The sequence below is a fragment of the Pristiophorus japonicus genome, chromosome 4, assembly GCF_044704955.1.
Source record: "Pristiophorus japonicus isolate sPriJap1 chromosome 4, sPriJap1.hap1, whole genome shotgun sequence".
Taxonomy (NCBI): Eukaryota; Metazoa; Chordata; class Chondrichthyes; family Pristiophoridae; genus Pristiophorus; species Pristiophorus japonicus.
This window is the reverse complement of record NC_091980.1, coordinates 259889663-259916006: the sequence shown is the minus strand read 5'-3', so window position 1 is coordinate 259916006 and position 26344 is coordinate 259889663. Positions and strand designations below refer to the sequence as shown.

Below are 26344 nucleotides of genomic sequence, written 5' to 3'. Positions count from 1 at the left end.
AATACGGTGGAGGAGGATTTTCTGGAATGCATAAGGGATGGTTTTTTGACCAATATGTCGAGGAACCAACTAGGGGGGAGGCCATCTTAGAATGGGTGTTGTGTAATGAGAGAGGATTAATTAGCAATCTCGTTGTGCGAGGCCCCTTGGGGAAGAGTGACCATAATATGGTGGAATTCTGCATTGGGATGGAGAATGAAACAGTTAATTCAGAGACCATGGTCCAGAACTTAAAGAAGGCTAACTTTGAAGGTATGAGGCGTGAATTGGCTGGGATGGATTGGCGAATGATACTTAAGGGGTTGACTGTGGATGGGCAATGGCAGACATTTAGAGACCGCATGGATGAACTACAACAATTGTACATTCCTGTATGGCATAAAAATAAAAAAGGGAAGGTGGCTCAACCGTGGCTATCAAGGGAAATCAGGGATAGTATTAAAGCCAAGGAAGTGGCATACAAATTGGCCAGAAATAGCAGCGAACCTGGGGACTGGGATAAATTTAGAACTCAGCAGAGGAGGACAAAGGGTTTGATTGGGGCAGGGAAAATGGAGTATGAGAAGAAGCTTGCAGGGAACATTAAGACGGATTGCAAAAGTTTCTATAGATATGTAAAGAGAAAAAGGTTAGTAAAGACAAACGTAGGTCCCCTGCAGTCAGAATCAGGGGAAGTCACAACGGGGAACAAAGAAATGGCGGACCAATTGAACAAGTACTTTGGTTCGGTATTCACGAAGGAGGACACGAACAACCTTCCGGTTATAAAAGGGGTCGGGGGGTCCAGTAAGGAGGAGGAACTGAGGGAAATCCTTATTAGCCGGGAAATTGTGTTGGGGAAATTGATGGGATTGAAGGCCGATAAATCCCCAGGGCCTGATGGACTGCATCCCAGAGTACTTAAGGAGGTGGCCTTGGAAATAGTGGATGCGTTGACAGTCATTTTCCAACATTCCATTGACTCTGGATCAGTTCCTATGGAGTGGAGGGTAGCCAATGTAACCCCACTTTTTAAAAAAGGAGGGAGAGAGAAAACAGGGAATTATAGACCGGTCAGCCTGACATCGGTAGTGGGTAAAATGATGGAATCAATTATTAAGGATGTCATAGCAGTGCATTTGGAAAGAGGTGACATGATAGGTCCAAGTCAGCATGGATTTGTGAAAGGGAAATCATGCTTGACAAATCTTCTGGAATTTTTTGAGGATGTTTCCAGTAGAGTGGATAAGGGAGAACCAGTTGATGTGGTATATTTGGACTTTCAGAAGGCGTTCGACAAGGTCCCACACAAGAGATTGATGTGCAAAGTTAGAGCACATGGGATTGGGGGTGGTGTACTGACATGGATTGAGAACTGGTTGTCAGACAGGAAGCAAAGAGTAGGAGTAAATGGGTACTTTTCAGAATGGCAGGCAGTGACTAGTGGGGTACCGCAAGGTTCTGTGCTGGGGCCCCAGCTGTTTACACTGTACATTAATGATTTAGATGAGGGGATTAAATGTAGTATCTCCAAATTTGCGGATGACACTAAGTTGGGTGGCAGTGTGAGCTGCGAGGAGGATGCTGTGAGGCTGCAGAGCGACTTGGATAGGTTAGGTGAGTGGGCAAATGCATGGCAGATGAAGTATAATGTGGATAAATGTGAGGTTATCCACTTTGGTGGTAAAAACAGAGAGACAGACTATTATCTGAATGGTGACAGATTAGGAAAAGGGGAGGTGCAAAGAGACCTGGGTGTCATGGTACATCAGTCATTGAAGGTTGGCATGCAGGTGCAGCAGGCGGTTAAGAAAGCAAATGGCATGTTGGCCTTCATAGCAAGGGGATTTGAGTACAGGGGCAGGGAGGTGTTGCTACAGTTGTACAGGGCATTGGTGAGGCCACACCTGGAGTATTGTGTACAGTTTTGGTCTCCTAACCTGAGGAAGGACATTCTTGCTATTGAGGGAGTGCAGCGAAGGTTCACCAGACTGATTCCCGGGATGGCGGGACTGACCTATCAAGAAAGACTGGATCAACTGGGCTTGTATTCACTGGAGTTCAGAAGAATGAGAGGGGACCTCATAGAAACATTTAAAATTCTGATGGGTTTAGACAGGTTAGATGCAGGAAGAATGTTCCCAATGTTGGGGAAGTCCAGAACCAGAGGTCACAGTCTAAGGATAAGGGGTAAGCCATTTAGGACCGAGATGCGGAGGAACTTCTTCACCCAGAGAGTGGTGAACCTGTGGAATTCTCTACCACAGAAAGTTGTTGAGGCCAATTCACTAAATATATTCAAAAAGGAGTTAGATGAGGTCCTTACTACTAGGGGGATCAAGGGGTATGGCGAGAAAGCAGGAATGGGGTACTGAAGTTGAATGTTCAGCCATGAACTCATTGAATGGCGGTGCAGGCGAGAAGGGCCGAATGGCCTACTCCTGCACCTATTTTCTATGTTTCTATGTTCATTGTATCCCCTTTCCTATGTCTTGCATCATTCCTCAGACCTATTCCAGGCACCATTCTGTAACCAGGTGCTAAGTTTGTGAATGACCTAACCTTTCATCTTCTCAATTTCCCCTTCTTTATGGGAAGCTCCTAGCCTCCACAAACAATGCTGTTGTGTCTGACCACACTTAGGTGTTTTCTGCCACCTAAATCTCAAAGTTTAATGGAAATATCACAATTATTTCAAAACACTATGAACTGGGGAAAAACAAAAAAATAGATAAAGCAAATGCAGAATTAAGAAAACCGGCATTGCAAATGGCAACTGATTAATTATAAAGTTGAGCACTTTGAAAGAAACTGTAACCATTTTAGTTAATAAGTTCATGGTCATCAGTAATTTAAAAAAATATTTTCAGCAACACTGAACTGAATTCTGCAAACTCCCTAAAGTTATTGGAATCAAATATGAACATTTTAAAAGAGGTATACTGATTAGTTATTTTTCTAACATTAATTCAGTTTACATTGATAAGAATTTTATGTACTGGTCCTTACAGGATTGATACAGATGCAATCTGTATGGACGATGTTGAATGGATCATATTTGTCAGCAAAGACTATCAGGTCTGGTACTGGGTACACACGAAGAGCATAATCATAGGCCCAGTAGACCGGACTGACGTACAGTGGCAGTGGTGTTAGATGTCCTTGCGCTATGATGGTCTTTACAAACTAACATAAAAGTGGAAAGAAAAATTAGTACAGTTAATCTTTTACTGTCACAGAAAATTCTTCGAATGACTTAATAAAAACATTCAAATGGTTTATACAAAATAACGTTTATACTTTGATTGATCAGTAGACCCAAATATTATCTCTATTTAGATACCCACATTGACCCAGCAACAGAGGACTAGATTCCCCACTCCGAAGGTAATGAATCTCAAATGCAGCTTTGAGAATGTTTTTATTTTGAATCTAAAAAAGTAACAGTACTTAAAGAGAGAGTACAAGTAGATAAAGGCACAAAAAAGGCCAATTTAACAGGTTATGTTTGATAAATAGGGACTGTTAGATAATAGTTTTGAGTGAATGTCAAGAAACTAGGATTACTCAGGAGGTACTGCAGCTGGCCTGATTATTCTTTAGAGACAGGTCAGTGCAATATTGCTATGGGTTTTAAAAATAAATTGTAACTGTCAAAGTTTTTGTTTAATGTAGTTTTAAATAGCTAATCAATGTTTGGAACATTTGAACAGATGATCCTGTATGAGAAAGCAGACTGTAGAAACAAATTAGTAGGAGATACAATTTGAAAGTGGTAAGATCTGTGGCCATGTAAGTGGGATGGGTCAAAGAGTCGAATAGCCTTCACAATAGGGAAAACGATGCTGTGTCGAAGGCAGTTGATGTTTACCAGTGCTAATTACAAGGACATCAACAAAGAGGTGCCATTTGTTCAGACAAGTGTAGTAAAGTTTATGGGAAAGCCGAGAAACAGAGTTGTAGCAGAGCTGTCACATGGCAGCAATAAGAAAGGGTATAAAGGGAGAGAGTATACACCTAGACAGGGAACAACGATAGCTCCTCCACAGAAGAAACAAGCCGCAGTTGGCATAGCTCCTAGAACACAGATATTCACATTGGTACAGTTGTTCCATAACAGAAATGTAGCGCAGAGTCCTCTCACTGCTAAGGTAATTTTGATACTTTGCTGGTATTTTACATCTGTCATAAATAAATATTAAATTGATTTTTCAAAATATACAAGTAGTTGTATCTGATTCAACAGGCCTGAACAAACAGTACATATCATTTGAGCTAACAGAATATAAAGTACACAGAGTAAAGAGGCTATATAAATCTATATATGGCAGTGGCAAGTCATAATGCTGTGTACATTTATATAGTGCCTTTCACAACGGCAGGGCATCCCAAAGTGGTTTACAGCCAATGATGTAGTTTTGAAGTGTAGTCACTGTTGTAATGTAGGAAATGTAAGAATTATAAAAAGGATATTAAAGCCATAAAGAGCATGCAGCACAGATTCAGCAGGATGATACCAAGGTTGAGCAACTATATTTATGAAAAAATACTAGGCGATTTCCATTGGAGCAGAGAAGACTCTGAGGAAATGTAATTTCCTGTGGTTGGAAAGTCAGTGAAAAGGGGTTATCAATTTAAAATAGTTACTAAGAGAATGAGCAGAAAGGTTAGGTAGAAATTCTTTACACAGAGTTGTTGGAGCATGGAATACTTTGCCACAGGGAGGAGTTGAGGCAGAGGCCATTGCATCTTTCAAAGCAGAGAAAGATACAGGCCTATAGGAAAAAAGCAGGACAGTGGGATTAGTTTCAGACTGTTGTATCAAAGAGCTGACACAGATATGATGGGCCAAATGGTCTCCAGAGCTGTAAATTTCCATGGTTCTAAGTTAGTACCAACTGGTGGATCGCCACATGGGAAAATTCACAAATGGAAATATATCTGCAGTAAAGTAGCAATAATATTTTAATATCATGTTGATGTAACCAGCATTGCATACTGAAAGTATTTTCCTTCTTCCTTCAAGGACTGGAATTTTAGATTCCAAATATTACTTTCCTGAATAAATAAGTAAACTGTCTAAAGTTTAACAATAGTTTTATATCTAATTGTCACAACTGACGACAATGCAGGGAGAATCTAGCTTTAATTGTGTTACCAAATAAAACTTAACTCACAAGGTTCTATAAGCACAATAATGACAGAAATTTTATTCAGAAATACCATGACAGTTATTGAGCCATCAAGTTGGCAAGATTTCAATTTGCATGCCTGACCTGTGCTAAATTAGCTGATCTCAGCATGGATGGCACAAAAAAGGAGCAGTACAGCTGGCATCAAAGTGCCTGTTCTGGAGAGGGGGCAGGGGGAAACCCACCAACGCTTCAGCTCCTGATCGCTATGTAGTGACCTCTGCTGGAAAGCACGTACATGAAAGTCACCGACTGTTGCAACATTTGCCAATGCTCACGGTCTTAGACTCACTGAAGAATGATAATGGAGGCCAGATAATGAAGGGCTGCTAGTGCACATGGAATTAGTCATCAATTAATCCAAGAATTAATCATCCCCTTCAAGAGAGGTCGGGGGGGGGGGGGGAGGATGGGGAATGCAAAACTGGTTGTTTTTCTTCCCCCAGAGTTTTATTAGAATGTGGAATTCTTTACCACAAATTACTATTGAGACAGCGACTATATTATCTAAAAAGGAATTGGTGAAGTACTTAAAAAGGAATAATATGAAACAATAACAGGAAAGTGGATTTGAGTAGATTACTCCAATCAAAGAGGTAATACTGGCAAAGAGGTAATACAGGTACAATGGCTGTAATTTCTAGGAGTCGGGAAGGGGGCGGGGTGCAAGTAAACAGTGGTAGTTCAAAAGGTAGGAAATTTGCCGTGACAAAAATGAAAATATTTGTGACAGTATTTGATTTCTTTTATTACTCATACCAGCACAAGAAGTTTTTTTTAAACATAGAATTATATAGACTCTTAAGCATAGAAACAGACCATTTGGTCCAACTGGCCTATGCTGATGTTTATAAGCCCCATGAGCCTCCTCTCACTCTAATTACCTCCTTCCACCCTGCCCTCGTATCCCTCTGTTCTCTTCTCCCACATATATGCATCAAGCCTTCCCTTATTTTGAAACGTTTAAACTACAAGGGTTCCAGGCTGGTTCCATGAGCATAGTCTGTGTTTGACAACTACAAGATGCCCTAGTCTGTTGGTTTACAGAATGTACATTCAGCCTGCTGCCCAAGACAAGAAGCATCACTTGGCAGCACATGGTAGATTTCAGTAAGCCAACATATAATGACAAGTATTGTCTGTTCGATCCCTGGGTAGCGTACATTGTAACCCAGAAATAGGGCAAGTAAAGTGATACGCTGGATCATGGGGGATGCAAGGTCTGCTTACAGTAGTGGCTAATACTGAACCCGAGTAGAATATCAAACATAAAACGAAGAAAATGAATAGTTACTCACATGGTTTGGAATATCCAAATTACTGCTAGGAAACCGGATACAATTTCTGCACATCTTGTTAACCAAATCCTCACGAAAAATTATGATCTCTTGTGTACAGTACTGAATCCTAACAGTAATAGGCACAGAAAAATATTGTTAATCTGCTTTTCTGTTCAATAAAACAACCAGTGAACTGTGAAATGAGTTGTACAGAAAGTTTACCTGCAGGGATTTGTAGTAAATACAGAAAATGGAACTCTCTTACTAAACTCTTCCGTGATGTAGTCAGCTAGCGGAGGTCTTTAAACAAATGAAAAGTAAGGTTATAAAATAATCTTCCATCAGGTATAAAAACAATTTTATACAATCTTAAAAGCTGATCATGCTTCATGGTACATTCATTTCAATAGCTTCAGGAGAATTTTAGTGCTTAAATAGAAAGCCACATTAAAAAAAATAAATACTGGGAACGTTTCAAGAATGGAAAAGGCTAGAATGCCTTTCATGGCCCTGCATACGGAGGTATATGGAGCAAGAAGCCGAAGAAGACCAAGGAAGCGCTGGATAGACAATGTCAAGTGTGACTTGTCACAGAAAGGCATACACCAAGGCCTATGGCGCAGACACCATCAAGATTGGAAAGAGTAGAAGAGAAGAAATACATCAAGAACTTGTGATTACCTGGGTAAGATACAACTGGGACCTGGATCTTCAGGACCAGGAACAAAAACGAAGCGGCTGCTATAAAATGAGGGAAAAAATATTTAGATTATATTACTGACTATAACAGACCTGTAGTATAAAACATTACTATGGTACTTTTTGAAAGCATAATTCATATTTTAAAAAGTGCATGATGTAATAATATTCCACATCACCATCAATTGAAATGTTCTATATTTCTGAAATGCGAAGAAACCCTAATTGTAAATTTTTTTTGACAGTTGATTGGCTGGAACCCCCCAACTATGAGTGCAGCCAATAATAAGTCCCAAGTTGGTGTTGCCATATAATGCTGGCTGACCAAGCAATTACTGTCCCTGCCACCATTTACTACTACAAGACTATCTCGGTGGACAAGGACAATCCAAAACTCTTCTTCTTTACCCACCCCCTCCAACCCACGCCTCTGAATTCAAGTGTGAGGAATTTATGGATTGCTTTGTCTCCAAAATTGAGACCATCAGCTCAACTGCCGTCACCAGCTGCTGCCCATCACCTCCCAAGGCCTCTCCTACTCTACAATATTCTGCAGCCTTTCTCTTGTTGCTCGCCACGTCACATCAGACTCATCTTTTCTACAAAACCAATCCCTTTCCCCCTCCCTGTGTTCAAATCCCTTCATCATCATCATAGGCAGTCCCTCGACATCGAGGAAGACTTGCTTCCACTCTAAAAGTGAGTTCTCAAGTGGCTGTATAGTCCAATATGGGAATTACAGTCTTTGTCACAGGTGGGGCAGACAGTGGTTGAAGGAAAGGGTGGGTGGGGAGCCTGGTTTGCCGCACGCTCCTTCAGCTGTATGCGCTTGATTTCTTCATGCTCTTGACGTCGAGACTCGAGGTGCGTAGCACCCTCCCGGATGCTCTTCCTCCACTGTGGGTGGTCTTGGGCCAGGGATTCCCAGGTGCCGGTGGGGATGTTGCACTTTATCAAGGAGGCTTTGAGGGTGTCCTTGAAATGTTTCCTCTGCCCACCTGGGGCTCACTTGCTGTGTAGGAGTTCCAAGTAGAGCACTTGCTTTGGGAGTCTTGTGTTGGGCATGTGGACGATGTGGCCCGCCCAACAGAGCTGGTCGAGTGTGGTCAGTGCTTTGATGGTGGGGATGTTGGCCTGAGCAAGAACATAGACATTGGTGCGTCTATCCTCCCAGTGGATTTGCAGGATCTTGCGGAGGCAGCGCTGGTGGTACTTCACCAGCGCTTTGTGATGTCTGCTGTATATGGTCCACGTCTCTGAGCCATATAGGAGGGCGGGTATCACTGCTGTCCTGTAGGCCAAATGCTTGGTGCCAGATTTGAGGTCCTGGTCTTTAAACACACACTTCCTCAGGCGACCAAAGGCTGCGCTGGCACACTGGAGGCGGTGTTGGAACTCATCATCGATGTCTGCCCTTGCTGATAATAGGCTCCCGAGGTATGGAAAATGGTCCACGTTGTCCAAGGCCGTGCCGTGGATTTTGATGACCAGGGGGCAGTGCTGTGTGACGGAGTCAAGTTGGTGGAGGACCTTTGCCTTACGGATGTTTAGTGTTCAATTTAATCCCTTCGTGGCCTCAACCCTCTATCTATATAACTTCCTCCAGCCCTTCAGTGAAGGGCATTTTTCAGCTATATAAATGCAAGTTGTTGGTGGTGTTGTCATTCTCTGACATTAATATCGGTGGTGGGGAGTCCCACTACTGCTGGTCTCTCTTTTGGATGAGTTACATAAAGTCATCACAAAGCCACTAGAGAAATCATAGGTCGTTATTCGTGTTGAGCACAAGAACACAAATTAAGAGTTTTGTGCAAGTAGGTACTGTAATCAGAGTAAAAAACATCGAGTATGGGAACTCAAATTAATTTCTTGAATTTGCACAAAAGCTAAAAAAAAAAGGGAAAAAAATTCAAATCGATCAACATTAGCATGTTTTGAAGATTAAATATTTCAATAATTTGCTTCCTCCATCCATTGCAGTTCTTTATCAATTATCAACAATAATTGCAGACTACCAACGAGACAGTAGAAGACTTGAGATTGTATGTTTTATAGCACTTACTTTTTATGGATACTGGGATATTCACAGATAATATCTGCAAGTGTTTTCAGCGATTCTGAAAATGTGATAAGATTTAAAAAAATAAAGCTGGAGTTCTAAATGAGGATTCAATTAATAGTTTTAAAAATTAACTGTTCCTCACCTGTTAGAGACTTGATCTGATTTTTTCCATAGGGAGCAGAGGAAAAGTTTCCACAGAAGATGAAGCAAGTAGGCGGCATAGAAGAATAACCTGTAGAGCAGAGAGCACAAGGATGTGTGGCCTGCACCAGAGCTTCAGGAATGCCCACACACAATTATCTAGGAGTCAAATATTTTACTTTTAAATAACTGTATCCAGGAGCAGTAGATTGAGGTGAATGGTAGAACTGCCCCATTTAATTTTCTTTTTACTCGTCACCATTTCTCACTTTGAGATAGCCAAGCAATAAATATCCATAAAAAGATTGGCGATTACAGTACTAGAGGTAAATATAACAATTAATTTGGATCTTAGACTTCATATCAACAAGCCTACTTGTTTCAAAGAAAATTATAATCTCTCCCAAATACTCACGTTTCTAAAAGCCATGCAAACCAGTTAAATGATGGTAGGGTAAAGAGGAGGGAAAAAGTGCATGTGTGGATGTTGATTAAGGACAGGATTGGATCAACTGTGATGCCTCCCCTCAACGTATAAGTTTACACGAGCTCAGCACCCCAATGCTCAATGAAACTCTACATAAAATTACAGCCCATCAGACTTTGATTCAAAAGATGTAGTAAAAATATTACCTGAAAACATCATATGCAGTTTTTCAAGTACTTCCACCTGGTCCAGCCACACATCGGAGACAAAAGCAAACATGGCATCTTGATTTTCTTCCTCCAATTGCTTTAATTTTGCAGAAGATTTCACCGACGTAGCAGAGGGACCACCAAAAAAGTTTACGTTGCCATAATAAGCACTGAGAGACAGAGCATGAAAAGTTGTCAAAATCATTATAGTGTAAGAGATTGGGCAATCATGATCAACACAAGGGCCATATTCCCATGTCAACAATTTGAGTTTCTAATGCTGAGGTTTCCTTTCATCATTACCATGCTGATCACTATTCATCAAACTTAGCTAACAGTTTTAAACCAATCACAGCAAAGCAGGGGTGTCAGTTTCGGGCATTATCAGGAAATTAACCGTTTGAAACCTTAAAACAAAACAAATTTTTCACGCGTACAGATGTGTCGAGAAGAAACTCAAGACATTCAACTCAAGAGACATCCATATCCGAGTTGAATACCCAATCTCAGATTGGCTGAAGTGGAAACCACAGACAGACTAAGCGAGTGGGCAAATCTATGGCAGGTGGAGTTCAATGTGGGAAAGTGTGAGGTCACCAACTTTGGATCTGAGAATGACAAATTGGAATTTTCTTAATGGTGAAGAGCAATGGGATTTAGTTGTCCATCTACACATATTACTAGAAGCTACTACACTGCACAAAATGTAATTAAAAAGACTAATGGAATGTTGGCCCTCATCTCAAGGGGGTTAGAATTCAAAAGTAAGGAAGAGATCTTTAAATTAGAGTTAGGCCATTTAAGAGTGAAATCAGGAAGCACTTTTATATGCAAAGGGTAGTGGAAATCTGGAACTCTTTCCCACAAAAGGCTGTGGATGCTGGGTCAATTGAAGGTTTCAGGACAGAGATTGCTAGATTTTGAATTAGGTAAGGGTATCAAGGGATGTGGAACAATAATAGGTAAATGGAGTTGAGGTACTGATCGCCATGATCTAACAGAATAGCGGTACAGGCTCTAGGGGCTGAAGAGCCTACTCCTGTTCCTATGATCAAGGGACATGAAGCAATAAATGGATATTGTTCTGACTGCTACTATGTCTGACATGGGAACTATTAGTCAAGGACTGGATGCTCTTTATAGGAACAAAAGTCAGCCATAAAGGTAGGATTTTGCTCATCTTCCAGATATATTTTGTTCTGGCCTCAGATTGGCTAATCACATCCAGGAGACGATATCAGTGGCCTACACTCAATACATCAAATGCCGAGGTAGAGCATTGGAATTCATGCCAGCATCCAATTTCTAATTATCTTGCCGCCCCCCCCCATCTCCCCACCCGCCACGTCAACATTTCTTCTGAAAGGCAGGAAGCTGCAGATAATGCTCAAAGTATACCTCATCTGATAATAGACCATCAAGGAATGCCTCTGACCCTTCCATGATTTTCTGCAAACAGTATGAAGGGCCAAACTCAAGACAGCTACATTTTATCAATGGTACTGCAGAGCAGCACGAGATAGTAACTCACAGTTCCAGCAGTATGGGGGATGGCCATAGATATATACTGTAGGCACATATTAACTCATGCAACAAACACAATACATTTGTTAACATCATATTCCCAATTATATGCACTACTGATTAGGCACAGGACTACATACATTTCCATGAGAATTGCTGGTGTGGCTGAATAAGAAAGTGAGGGAGAGCAATGCTGATGTTTCATTGTGTCTTGTAACTGTAATTCAAATGTTTTCTGTGGATGCTGTGTGTGACCTGGTATCAGTGAGACCATTAGAAAATAGGAATGCTCCTAAATTCCATGCTGTTCTTCGCCTAATCGCTAGCTGTGATCTAGCTCTGATCACTTTACAATAAATCACCGACACAACATTGGGCTCAATTTTCCCCAATGCTGTTTTTTGGCGTATTGCCAGAGTTATGCCCGTTTTTTTCTGGTCCCAACTACTCAAAAAAAATAAATACGAAGTTTCTCCGTTCTATTTTTTGAAATTGGCGCTACGCAGCATGTCCTGTAGCTTCGGGAGGTGGAGCCTAACATCCGCGCCGAAAAAACTATGCCCCCCCCTTCTGTAAATGCACGGAAGAAAAGGACGTTTTTACATAGAAACATAGAAAATAGGTGCAGGAGTAGACCATTCGGCCTTTCGAGCCTGCACCACCATTCAATATGATCATTGCTGATCATGCAACTTCAGCACCCCATTCCTGCTTTCTCTCCACACCCCTTGATCCCATTAGTCGTAAGGGTCACATCCCACTCCCTTTTGAATATATCTAACGAACTGGCCTCAACAACTTTCTGTGGTAGAGAATTCCACAGGTTCACCACTCTCTGGGTGAAGAAGTTTCTCCTCATCTCGGTCCTAAATGGCTTATCCCTTATCCTTAGACTGTGACCCCTGGTTCTGGACTTCCCCAACATCGGGAACATTCTTCCTGCATCTAACCTGTCCAATCCTGTCAGAATGTTATATGTTTCTATGAGATCCCCTCTCATTCTTCTAAATTCCAGTGAATATAAGCCTAGTCGATCCAGTCTTTCTTCATATGTCAGTCCTGCCATCCCAGGAATCAGTCTAGTGAACCTTCGCTGCACTCCTTCAAAAGCAAGAATGTCCTTCCTCAGATTAGGAGATCAAAACTGTACACAATATTCAAGGTGTGGCCTCACCAAGGCCCTGAATAGCTGCAATAAGACCTCCCTGCTCCGATACTCAAATCCTCTCGCTATGAAGGCCAACATGCCATTTGCCTCTTCACCGCCTGCAATACCTGCATGCCAACTTTCAATGACTGATGTACCATGACACCCAGGTCTCGTTACACCTCCCCTTTTCCGAATCTGTCACCATTCAGATAATATTCTGCTTTCTTGTTTTTGCCACCAAAGTGGATAACCTCACATTTATCTACATTATACTGCATCTGCCATGCATTTGCCCACTCATCTAACCTGTCCAAGTCACCCTGCAGCCTCTTAGCATCCTCCTCACAGCTCACACTGCCACCCAGTTTAGTGTCATCTGCAAACTTGGGAGATATTACATTCAATTCCTTCGTCTAAATCATTAATATATATTATAAATAGCTGGGGTCCCAGCACTGAACCTTGCGGTACCCCACTTGTCAATGCCTGCCATTCTGAAAAGGACTCGTTTATTCCTACTCTTTGCTTCCTGTCTGTCAACCAGTTCTCGATCCACGTCAATACGTTATCCCCAATACCATGTGCTTTCATTTTTTGTGTGGGACCTTGTCAAAAGCCTTCTGAAAGTCCAAATACACCACATCCACTGGTTCTCCCTTGTCCACTCTACTAGTTACATCCTCAACAAATTCTAGAAAATTTGTCAAGCATGATTTCACTTTCATAAATCCATGCTGACTTGGACCGATCCTGTCACTGCTTTCCAAATGTGCTGCTATTACATCTTTAATAATTGATTCCAACATTTTCCCCACTACCGATGTCAGGCTAACCAGTCTATAATTCCCTGTTTTCTCTCTCCCTCCTTTTTTTTAAAAAAAGAAGTGAGGTTACATTAGCTACCCTCCAGTCCATAGGAACTGATCCAGAGTCTATAGAATGTTGGAAAATGACCACCAATGCATCCACTATTTCTAGGGCCACTTCAAGTACTCTGGGATGCAGACTATCAGGCCCTAGGGATTTATCGGCCTTCAATCCCATCAATTTCCCTGACACCATTTCCTGACTAATAAGGATTTCCTTTAGTTTCTCCTTCTCGATAGATCCTCGATCCCCTAGTATTTTCGGGAGGTTATTCGTGTCTTCCTTAGTGAGGACAGAACCAAAGTATTTGTTCAATTGGTCTGCCATTTCCTTGTTCCCCATTATGAATTCACCTGATTCTGACTGCCAGGAACCTACATTAGTCTTCACTAATCTTTTTCTCTTTACATATCTATAGAAGCTTTTGCAGTCAGTTTTTATGTTCCCTACAAGGACAGAGTGTAGTGGAACAAAATTTGCAGATGACACAAAGATTAGTGGGAAAGCGGGTTGTGTAGAGGACACAGAGAGGCTGCAAAGAGATTTAGATAGGTTAAGCAAATGAGCGAAGGTTTGGCAGATGGAATACAATGTCGGAAAGTATGAGGTCATCCACCTTGGGAAAAAAAAAAACAGTAAAAGGGAATATTATTTGAATGGGGAGAAATTACAACATGCTGAGGTGCAGAGGGACCTGGGGGTCCTTGTGCATGAATCCCAAAAAGTTAGTTTGCAGGTGCAGCAGGTAATCAGGAAAGCGAATGGAATGTTGGCCTTCATTGCGAGAGGGATGGAGTACAAAAGCAGGGAGGTCCTGCTGCAACTGTATAGGGTATTGGTAAGGCCGCACCTGGAGTACTGCATGCAGTTTTGGTCACCTTACTTAAGGAAGGATATACTGGCTTTGGAGGGGGTATAGAGACGATTCACTAGGCTGATTCCGGAGATGAGGTGGTTACCTTATGATGATAGATTGAATAGACTGGGTCTTTACTCATTGGAGTTCAGAAGGATGAGGGGTGATCTTATAGAAACATTTAAAATCATGAAAGGGATAGACAAGATAGAGGCAGAGAGGTTATTTTCACTGGTAGGGGAGGCTAGAACTAGGGGGCACAGCCTCAAAATAAGGGGGAGCCAATTTAAAACCGAGTTGAGAAGGAATTTCTTCTCCCAGAGGGTTGTGAATCTGTGGAATTCTCTGTCCAAGGAAGCAGTTGAGGCTAGCTCATTGAATGTATTCAAGTCACAGATAGATAGATTTTTAACCAATAAGGGAATTAAGGGTTATGGGGAGCGGGCGGGTAAGTGGAGCTGAGTCCACGGCCAGATCAGCCATGATCTTGTTGAATGGCGGAGCAGGCTCGAGGGGCTAGATGGCCTACTCCTGTTCCTAATTCTTATGTTCTTACTCTCATACTCTATTTTCCCCCTCCTAATTAAACCCTTTATCCTCCTCTGCTGAATTCTAAATTTCTCCCAGTCCTCGGGTTTGCTGCTTTTTCTGGCCAATTTTTATGCCTCTTCCTTGTATTTAACACTTTCCTTAATTTCCCTTGTTAGCCACGGTTGAGCCACCTTCCCCTTTTTATTTTTACGTCAGACAGGGATGTACAATTGTTGTAGTTCATCCATGTGATCTTTAAATGTCTGCCATTGCCTATCCACAGTCAGCCCTTAAAGTATTATTCGCCAGTCTATCCTAGCCAATTCACGTCTTATACCATCGAAGTTACCTTTCTTTAAGTTCAGGACCCTAGTCTCTGAATGAACTGTGTCACTCTCCATCTCAATGAAGAATTCTACCATATTATGGTCAATCTTCCCCAAGGGGCCTCGCACGACAAGATTTTTAATGAATCCTCTCTCATTACACAAGACCCAGTCTAGGATGACCTGCTCTCGAGCTGGTTCATCGACATATTGGTCTAGAAAACCATCCCTTATACACTCCAGGAAATCCTCCTCCACAGTACTGCTACCAGTTTGGTTAGCCCAATCTATATGCAGATTAAAGTCACCCATGATAACTGCTGTACCCTTATTGCACGCATCCCTAATTTCCTGTTTGATGCCATCCCCAACCACCCGACTATTGTTTGGTGGTCTGTACACAACTCCCACTGACGTTTTCTGCCCTTTGGTGTTTCGCAGCTCTACCCATATAGATTCCACATTATTCATACTAATGTCCTTCCTTGCTATTGCGTTAATCTCCTCTTTAACCAGTAATGCTACCCCAGCTCCTTTTCCTTCCTGTCTATCCTTCCTGAATATTGAATACCACTGGATGTTGAGTTCCCAGCCTTGGTTACCCTGGTGCCATGTCCCCGTAATCCCAATTACATCATATCCGTTAACAGCTATCTGCACAGTTAATTCATCCACCTTATTACGAATGTTCCTCACATTGAGACTCAGAGCCTTCAGTCAGGCTTATTTTTTTTGCACTCTTGTCCCGATTGTTATGGGCGCGCATGCCCGGTACAGCTCCCAGTCTGCATTTTGACCGTTTTTAAAGAGCCAGTTGTGTGTGAGAACTTTAATTCTCATTGGAAAAATCGGAGCTGCAATACAAGGTGCAACGCGGCGCAAGGACCAAGAATTTCTTACAGGAAGAAGTGGAGGCATTAGTTACTGTAATTGAGGCCAGATGGCACGAGCTGGACACCAGCAGAGGTCACATAAAAGTTTCACCAAAAGAAATGAAGAAATGCTGGAACCAACTTGCACAAAATTACTGTGCAATGGTGATCACCCTGAGGTCCGGAGGCCAGTGCAAAAAGTAGCAGGACCTTGGTCAAGTAGTTAGTGCAAGTAATATTTTCATTTATTCAATGGAATTGCAATTGTAAATGTGACCAGCTGTATATGTCCCACCCAGCAGAAAGACACCCTCTCTAAAAAGTTATGTTTTCATCTTTGCAGAGGAAAGCGGCACACAACGGGAAAGAACTTGAAAAGGAGGAACCTTGGCAAATCTGCACCCACTGACACCCTTGGAAGAGAGGGTCGCTGCTTTGATGGGGTCCTGCCTGAAGAAAAGCAACCACCACTGCACAAGCTGGGCCCACACTCAAGGGAGAAGGCAAGTCCTGTAAATTCCAGACTGGCTTTCCAAAATGTTAAGTACTGCACGAGCTAGCCATGCTTCGGGTCATGGGGATGTCTCCGTCAGCTATGCTTCGGTTGATGCAACGTGCTATCATTCATCGTGGTCCTTCAAATCAGCCTGCTGCCTGCGCTGTGTGAGCCTACTCATGCCACCCACCCTGCCCCCTCCTCTGCTGCTAACCATTTGTCTATTCTGTTATATTTTGCAGAACTTGAGGCCAACTCTGATGATGCAGAAGATTCAGATGCGGACGAGCACGAAGAGGAGAACATCTTCCAATCCCACCATCCAGACCAAGAGCATGGGGGTGACGGGGAGGGAATGGATGAAGCCCCCACTGTTATACTCACATTGGAGGAGGTGCAGGTGCCGCCCATTACATAGAAACATAGAAAATAGGTGCAGGAGCAGGCTATCCGGCCCTTCAAGCCTGCACCACCATTCAATAAAATCATGGCTGATCATTCCTTCAGTACCCCATTCCTGCTTTCTCTCCATACCCCTTGATCCCTATAGCCGCAAGGGCCATATCTAACTCCCTCTTGAATATATCCAACGAACTGGCATCAACAACTCTCTGCGGTAGGGAATTCCATAGGTTAACAACTCTGAGTGAAGAAGTTCCTCCTCATCTCAGTCCTAAATGGCTTACCCCTTATCCTAAGACTATGTCCCCTGGTTCTGAACTTCCCTAACATGGGGAGCATTCCTCCTGCATCTAACCTGTCCAGTCCCGTCAGAATTTTATGTTTCTATGAGATCCTCTGTCATCCTTCTAAGCTCCAGTGAATACAGGCCCAGTCGATCCAGTCTCTCCTCACGACAATCCTGCCATCCCAGGAATCAGTCTGGTGAACGTCCGCTGCACTCCCTCAATAGCAAGAATGTCCTTCCTCAGATTAGGAGACCAAAACTGAACACAATATTCCAGATGGGGCCTCACTAAGGCCCTGTACAACTGCAGTAAGACCTCCCTGCTCCTATACACAAATCCCCTTGCTATGAAGGCCAACATACCATTTGCCTTCTTCACCGCCTGCTGTACCCGCATGCCAACCTTCAATGACTGATGAATCATGACACCCAGGTCTCGCTGCACTTCCCCTTTTCCTAATCTGCTGCCATTCAGATAATATTCTGCCTTCATGTTTTTGCCCCCAAAGTGGATAACCTCACATTTATCCACATTATACTGCATCTACCATGTATTTGCCCACTCGCCTAACCTGTCCAAATCAACCTGCAGCCTCTTAGCGTCCTCCTCACAGCTCACACCGCCACCCAGTTTAGTGTCATCTGCAAACTTGGAGATATTACACTCAATTCCATCATCCAAATCCTTAATATATATATTGTAAAGAGCTGGGGTCCCAGCACTGAGCCCTGCGGCACTCCACTAGTCACTGACTGCCATTCTGAAAAGGACCCGTTAATCCCGACTCTCTGCTTCCTGTCTGCCAACCAGTTCTCGATCCACGTCAATACATTACCCCCAATACCTTGTGCTTTGATTTTGCACACCAATCTCTTGTGTGGGACCTTGTCAAAAGCCTTTTGAAAGTTTAAATACACCACATCCACTGGTTCTCCCCTGTCCACTCTACTGGTTACATCCTCAAAAAATTCCAGAAGTTTTGTCAAGCATGATTTCCCCTTCATAAATCCATGCTGACTTGGACCAATCCTATCACTGCTTTCCAGATGTGCTGCTATTTCATCCTTAATGATTAATTCCAACATTTTCCCCACTACTGATGTCAGGCTAACTGGTCTATAATTATCTGTTTTCTCTCTCCCTCCTTTTTTAAAAAGTGGTGTTACATTAACAACCCTTCAGTCCATAGCAACTGATCCAGAGTCGATAGACTGTTGGAAAATTATCACCAATGCATCCACTATTTCTAGGGCCACTTCCTTAAGTAGTCTGGGACGTAGACTAGCAGGCCCTGGGGATTTATCAACCTTCAATCCTGTCAATTTCCCGAACACAATTTCCCGCCTAATAAGGATATCTTTCAGTTCCTCCTTCTCACTAGACCTTCGGACCCCTAGTACATCGGCAAAGTTATTTATGTCTTCCTTTGTGAAGACAGAACCAAAGTACTTGTTCAATTGGTCTGCCATTTCTTTGTTCCCCATTATATATTCACCCGAATCCGACTGCAAGGGACCAACGTATGTCTTCACTAATCTTTTTCTCTTCACATATCTTTAGAAGCTTTTGCAGTCATTTTTTATGTTTCCGGCAAGCTTCCTCTTGTACTCTATTTCCCCCCTCTTAATTAAACCTTTTGTCCTCCTCTGCTGTATTCTAAATTTCTCCCAGTCCTCCGGCTTGCTACTTTTTCTGGCTAATGTGTATGCCTCTTCCTTGGATTTAACACTATCCTTAATTTCCCTTGTTAGCCACGGTTGAGCCACCTTCCCCGTTTTATTTTTACTCCAGACAGGGATGTACAAATGTTGAAGTTCATCCATGTGATCTTTAAAGGTTTGCCATTGCCTATCCACCGTCAATCCTTTAAGTATCATTTGCCAGTCTAATCTAGCCAATTCGCGCCTCATACCATCAAAGTTACCTTTCCTTAAATTCAGGAGCATAGTTTCTGAATTAACTTTGTCACTCTCCATCTTAACAAAGAATTCTACCATATTATGGTCACTCTTCCCCAAGGGGCCTCGCACAACAAGATTGCTAATTAATCCCTTCTCATTACACATCACCCTCTCTGGTTGGTTCCGCGACATGTTGGTCTAGAAAACCATCCCTAATACACTCCAGGAAATCCTCCTCCAGTTAGGTTAGCCCAATCAATATGTAGATTAAAGTCGCCCATGGTTACTGCCGTACCTTTATTGCACACATCCCATATTTCTTGTTTGATGCTGTCCCCAACCTCACTACTACTATTTGGTGGCCTGTACACAACTCCCACGAGCGTTTTCTGCCCTTTGGTATTCCGTAGCTCCACCCATACCGATTCCACATCATCCAAGCTAATGTCTGTCCTTACAATTGCATTAATTTCCTCTTTAACCAGCAATGCCACCCCGCCTCCTTTTCCTATCTGTTTATCCTTCCTAAATGCTGAATACCCCTGGATGTTGAGTTCCCAGCCTTGGTCACCCTGGAGCCATGTCTCCGCGATGCCAATCACATCATACCCATTAACTGCTATCTGCGCAGTTAATTCGTCCATCTTATTCCGAATACTCCTCGCATTGAGGCACAGAGCCTCCATGCTTGTCTTTTTAACACACTTTGACCCTTTAGAATTCTGCTGTAATGTGGCCCTTTTTGTTTTTTGCCTTGGGTTTCTCTGCCCTCCACTTTTACTGTTCTCCTATAAAGGCGTGCTTGTACTACTCCAGCCAGGAGAAAAAGCAAAAAAGTAGAAAGAAATCAAAAGGTGACGTCACAGCCAAAGGGGTAAGTGATTGGCTGGTGATTGATGAGTAGCTTTTCTTTTTCTTTTTTATATCAGTAAGTAACCTGTTAACATTGTTGTCGCCAAATTAAGTGTATCTAAGGGTTAAGTCATGGCAGGAGAGCTCGGTCACGTGATATGCTCCTCCTGTATCATGTGGGAACTCAGGGACATTTCCGGTGTGCGGGAAGTGTATCCGCCTCCAGCTCCTGACGGACCACGTTGCGGAATTGGAGCCGAGGGTGGATTCACTCTGGAGCATCCACGATGCTGAGAATGACGTGAGTAGCACGTTTAGCGAGTTGGTCTTACCGTAGGTGAAGGGTCCACAGCCAGCTAGGGAATGGAAGACCAGCAGGAAGAGCAGTGCAAGGAAGGTAGTGCAGGGGTCCCCTGCGGTCATCCCCCTGCAAAACAGATACATCGTTTTGAGTACTGTTGAGGGGGATGATTCATCAAGGGAGGGCAGCAGCAGCCAAGTTCATGGCACCGTGGCTGGCTCTGCTGCACAGGAAGGCAGGAAAAAGAGTGGGAGAGCGATAGTGAAAGGGGATTCAATTGTAAGGGGAAAAGATAGGTGTTTCTGTGGCCGCAACCGAGACTCCAGGATGGTATGTTGCCTCCCTGGTGCAACGGTCAAGGATGTCTCGGAGCGGGTGCAGGACATTCTGAAAAGGGAGGGTGAACAGCCAGTTATCATGGTGCACATTGGTACCAACGATATCGGTAAAAAAAAAGGGATGAGGTCCTACGAGACGAATTTAAGGAGCTCGGAGCTAAATTAAAAAGTAGGACCTCAAAAGTAGTAATCTCAGGATTGCTACCAGTGCCATGTGCTAGTCAGAGTAGGAATCGCAGGATAGCTCAGATGAATACGTGGCTTGAGCAGTGGTGCAGCAGGGAGGGATTCAAATTCCTGGGGCATTGGAATCGGTTTTGGAGGAGGTGGGACCAGTACAAACCGGACGGTCTGCACCTGGGCAGGACCAGAACCAATGTCCTAGGGGGTGTGTTTGCTAGTGCTGTTGGGGAGGAGTTAAACTAACATGGCAGGGGGATGGGAACCAATGCAGGGAGACAGAGGGAAACAAAATGGAGACAGAAGCAAAAGACAGAAAGGAGATGAGTAAAAGTGGAGGGCAGAAAAACCCAAAGGCAAAAATCAAAAAGGGCCACTGTACAGCAAAATTCTAAAGGGTCAAAGTGTAATAAAAAGGCAAGCCTGAAAGCTCTGTGCCTCAATGCGAGGAGTATTCGGAACCCAGGAGAGGGCTCTGAGCTAGTTAGAGTGGGTGAGAGCACAGATGAACAGGACCCCAAGAAAGAATGTAAAAGGCAGGAGGCAACAGAGCAGAGTAGCACTGGGTTAAGTGTAAACCACAAGGTGATAGGAAGGGACAATATGTATGAATATAAAGGGGCTGTAGGAGGGGTCAAAACTAAAAATCATGGTTTAAAAACTAGTATTAAAACACTCTACCTAAACGCACACAGCATTCAAAATAAAGTAAATGAGTTGACGGCACAAATCATTACAAATGGGTATGATTTGGTGGCCATTACAGAAACGTGGTTGCAGGGTGACCAAGACTGGAAATTAAACATACAGGGGTATCTGACAATTCGGAAAGATAGACAAGAAGGGAAAGGAGGTGGGGTAGCTCTGTTAATAAAAGGATGATATCAGGGCAGTTGTGAGAGATGATATTGGCTCTAATGAACAAAATGTTGAATCATTGTGGGTGGAGATTAGAGATAGTAAGGGGAAAGAGTCATTGGTGGGCATAGTTTATAGGCCCCCAAATAATAACTTCACGGTGGGGCGGACAATAATCAAGGGAATAATGGAGGCATGTGAAAAAGGAACGGCAGTAATCATGGGGGATTTTAACCTACATATCGATTGGTCAAATCAAATCGCACGGGGTAGCCTTGAGGAGGAATTCATAGAATGCATACGGGATTATTTCTTAGAACAGTATGTTACAGAACCTACAAGGGAGCAAGCTATCTTAGATCTGATCCGGTGTAATGAAACAGGAATAATAAACGATCTCCTAGTAAAAGATCCTCTCGGAATGAGTGATCACAGTATGGTTGTATAATACAGATTGAGGGTGAGGAAGTAGTGTCTCAAACGAGCGTACTATGCTTAAACAAAGGGGACTACAGTGGAATGAGGGCAGAGTTGGCTAAAGTAGATTGGGAACACAAACTAAACGGTGGCACAATTGAGGAACAGTGGAGGACTTTTAAGGAGCTCTTTCATAGTGCTCAACAAAAATATATTCCAGTGAAAAAGAAGGGCGGTAAGAGAAGGGATAACCAGCCGTGGATAACCAAGGAAATAAAGGAGAGTATCAAATTAAAAACCAATGCGTATAAGGTGGCCAAGGTTAGTGGGAAACTAGAAGATTGGGAAAATTTTAAACGACAGCAAAGAATGACTAAGGAAGCAATAAAGAAAGGAAAGATAGATTACGAAAGTAAACTTGCGCAAAACATAAAAACAGATAGTAAAAGCTTTTACCGATATATAAAATGGAAAAGAGTGACTAAAATAAATGTTGGTCCCTTAGAAGATGAGAAGGGGGGGTTTAATAATGGGAAATGTGGAAATGGCTGAGACCTTAAACAATTATTTTGCTTCGGTCTTCACAGTGGAAGACACAAAAACCATGCCAAAAATTGCTGGTCACGGGAATGTAGGAAGGGAGGACCTTGAGATAATCACTATCACTAGGGGGGGTAGTGCTGGATAGGCTAATGGGACTCAAGGTAGACAAGTCCCCTGGTCCTGATGAAATGCATCCCAGAATATTAAAAGAGATGGCGGAAGTATTAGCAGATGCATTCGTTAAAATCTACCAAAATTCTCTGGACTCTGGGGAGGTACCAGCGGATTGGAAAGCAGCTAATGTAACGCCTCTGTTTAAAAAAGGGGGCAGTCAAAAGGCAGGTAACTATAGGCCGGTTAGTTTAACATCTGTAGTGGGGAAAATGCTTGAAGCTATCATTAAGGAAGAAATAGCGGGACATCTAGATAGGAATAGTGCAATCAAATAGCGGGACATCTAGATAGGAACAGTGCAATCAAGCAGACGTAACATGGATTCATGAAGGGGAAATCATGTTTAACTAATTTACTGGAATTCTTTGAAGATATAACGAGCATGGTGGATAGAGGTGTACCGATGGATGTGGTGTATTTAGATTTCCAAAAGGCATTCGATAAGGTAGCACACAAAAGGTTACTGCAGAAGATAAAGGTACGCGGAGTCAGAGGAAATGTATTAGCATGGATAGAGAATTGGCTGGCTAACAGAAAGCAGAGAGTCGGGATAAATGGGTCCTTTTCGGGTTGGAAATCGGTGGCTAATGGTGTGCCACAGGGATCGGTGCTGGGACCACAACTGTTTACAATATACATCGATGACCTGGAAGAGGGGACAGAGTGTAGTGGAACAAAATTTGCAGATGACACAAAGATTAGTGGGAAAGCGAGTTGTGTAGAGGACACAGAGAGGCTGCAAAGAGATTTAGATAGGTTAAGCGAATGGGCTAAGGTTTGGCAGATGGAATACAATGTTGGAAAATGTGAGGTCATCCACCTTGGGGGAAAAAAAACAGTAAAAGGGAATATTATTTGAATGGGGAGAAATTACAACATGCTGCGGTGCAGAGGGACCTGGGGGTCCTTGTGCATGAATCCCAAAAAGTTAGTTTGCAGGTGCAGCAGGTAATCAGGAAGGCGAATGGAATGTTGGCCTTCATTGCAAGAGGGATGGAGTACAAAAGCAGGGAGGTCTTGCTGCAACTGTACAGGGTATTGGTGAGGCCGCACCTGGAGTACTGCGTGCAGTTTTGGTCACCTTACTTAAGGAAGAATATACCAGCTTTGGAGGGGGTACAGAGACGATTCACTAGGCTGATTCCGGAGATGAGGGGGTTACCTTATGATGATAGATTGAGTAGATTGGGTCTTTACTCGTTGGAGTTCAGAAGGATGTGGGGTGATCTTATAGAAACATTTAAAATAATGAAAGGGATAGACAAGATAGAGGCAGAGAGGTTGTTTCCACTGGTCAGGGAGACTAGAACTAGGGGTCACAGCCTCAAAATACAGGGGAGCCAATTTAAAACCGAGTTGAGAAGGAATTTCTTCTCCCAGAGGGTTGTGAATCTGTGGAATTCTCTGCCCAAGGAAGCAGTTGAGGCTAGCTCATTGAATGTATTCAAATCACAGCTAGATAGATTTTTAATAAGGCAATTAAGGGTTATGGGGAGCAGGCGGGTAAGTGGAGCTGAGTCCACGGCCAGATCAGCCATGATCTTGTTGAATGGCGGAGCAGGCTCGAGGGGCTAGATGGCCTACTCCTGTTCCTACTTTTTATGTTCTATCTTTTGCTTCTGTCTCCATTTTATTCCCCTCTGTCTCCCTGCATAGGTTCCCATCCCCCTGCCATATTAGTTTAACTTCTCCCAAACAGCACTAGCAAACACTCCCCCTAGGACATTCGTTCCGGTCCTGCCCAGGTGCAGACCGTCCGGTTTGTACTGGTCCAACCTCCCCCAGAACCGGTTCCAATGTCCCAGGAATTTGAATCCCTCCCTTGTGCACCACTGCTCAAGCCACATATTCATCTGAGCTATCCTGCGATTGAGGTGTCAGCCTCTTTCCTGAGTAGTAAGAGTGTTGCTGGGACATTCCATGGTTTCCCACAGTCCGAGGTTGGGGATCCCAGTAAGTGCAGCGAGGCACACCCAGGGCCCCACCTTCCGAGGTTGCGGGTCCCAATGGGCTGCAGCGAGGCACACCCAGGGTGAGGAGGGGAAGGAGAGCTTGACAGCACTCTCCTGAAATGCAGGATCTGACAGATATGGTTCAGATGATGGCAATGAGTGCGCAGTGCATTGACCTTACGCGATCACTCCTGCACACCATCAGTGGGGTGGGCGATGAAGTATTGGGAATGTCGGGAGAAGTAACCACACTCTCATGAGAAATGGGAACACTGTCCGGGAACATGAGGGAGGGAATGTCTCAGGCAACAGATACAATGTCAGTGCACATGAGGGAGGGAATGTTGCAAGTAGCTGAGACGCTGTCAGTGAACATGAGGGAGGGAATGTTGCAGGTAGTTGGCACACTGTCAGGGCACATGAGGGAGGGAATGTCAGAGTTAGCTCTGCAATAAGGGAACACACCCAAACCCCACACCCATTGACAAAATCAATTGCGGCTTCCACTCCAATCCTCAGACCAGCCTCTGAAGAGGCCTAAGCCGGGCCTTGCACTTTACCGGCTGCCACCCAATCAAGAATTGTGCATTACCCGAAATGTTCGAAAGAATAAGCTTGGTATCAACCCAAGAAACGCTGCATCACCGCCTGTGGGCAGGGGTGGAGTCAACAAGACCAAGCGCAGCGGGCGGTCTTAGAATCAGATGGAGGAGAGATGGGTGCAGCCTTTCTTTGCTGCTGTTATTATTATTGTTGTTATTGTTCTCAAATTAAAAATCTTTTATAAGTTATGTAAATTTACAAGTTTAAAACTTTAAATGATCTTAAGAGTTTGTAAGTGATGTTAAAAGTTTGTAAGTGATCTTAACTGAAAACTTTAAAGTTTGATACAAGAATATTTTCATTAAAGTTAAGTACAAATAAATGTTTGTTAAACTTTTGAATAAAATATATTTTAAATTATAACTGAATCATTTCCATTATTTATTCCATTATTAACACAACCTTTTGAAGTAAAGAAGAATCATTTCCATTATTTGTTCCATTAACACAACACAACATTACGGAACTGGTCCGAACAGTAAACATGGTCCATTTTGAATGGTTGCCTCCGAGCCCTCAGGCAGCAAAGCGTTCATGGATGAGCTGCTGGCACAAGGCTCAAGCAATTGTTAAAGGGGCATAATGGCCCGCCCTCCTCCGCGGTCATGCTCTGGGTTCAGGTAGTTGCACGGCTTCCTCGTCCTCGTCATCTGCATCTTCCTCCTCATCATCAGCCACTCTCATCTCAGGTGGGTCTTCTACTACCAGCTGCTGCTGCCTCATGATGGCTAAGTTATGCAGCATGCACCACACAACAGTGAATTGACTGACAATCTCAGGGGAGTATTGCAATTAGCCTCCGGAATGGTCCAGGCATCGGAAACGCTGTTTCAAGATGCCAATGGTCCTCTCTATTATGCTGCGCGTCGCAATGTGCGACATGTTGTATTCCCAGTCAGCTCCCATCCGGGTCACTCGTGGGGGT

The 26344-nt window shown here is 43.3% G+C and overlaps 1 protein-coding gene across 1 annotated transcript in view; it reads right to left on the bottom strand.

Moving 5' to 3' along the window:
* Positions 1 to 26344, bottom strand: part of pole2 (polymerase (DNA directed), epsilon 2) — a 55118-nt gene that overhangs the window by 6955 nt on the left and 21819 nt on the right. Inside the window, exons 11-17 of the mRNA XM_070879400.1 lie at positions 9987 to 10159; positions 9355 to 9444; positions 9213 to 9267; positions 7133 to 7192; positions 6674 to 6751; positions 6470 to 6578; positions 2989 to 3165 (exon numbers count right to left, since the gene is read on the bottom strand). Coding sequence (XP_070735501.1) covers positions 2989 to 3165; positions 6470 to 6578; positions 6674 to 6751; positions 7133 to 7192; positions 9213 to 9267; positions 9355 to 9444; positions 9987 to 10159 — 742 coding nt within the window. The remainder of the gene's footprint in view (positions 1 to 2988; positions 3166 to 6469; positions 6579 to 6673; positions 6752 to 7132; positions 7193 to 9212; positions 9268 to 9354; positions 9445 to 9986; positions 10160 to 26344) is intronic.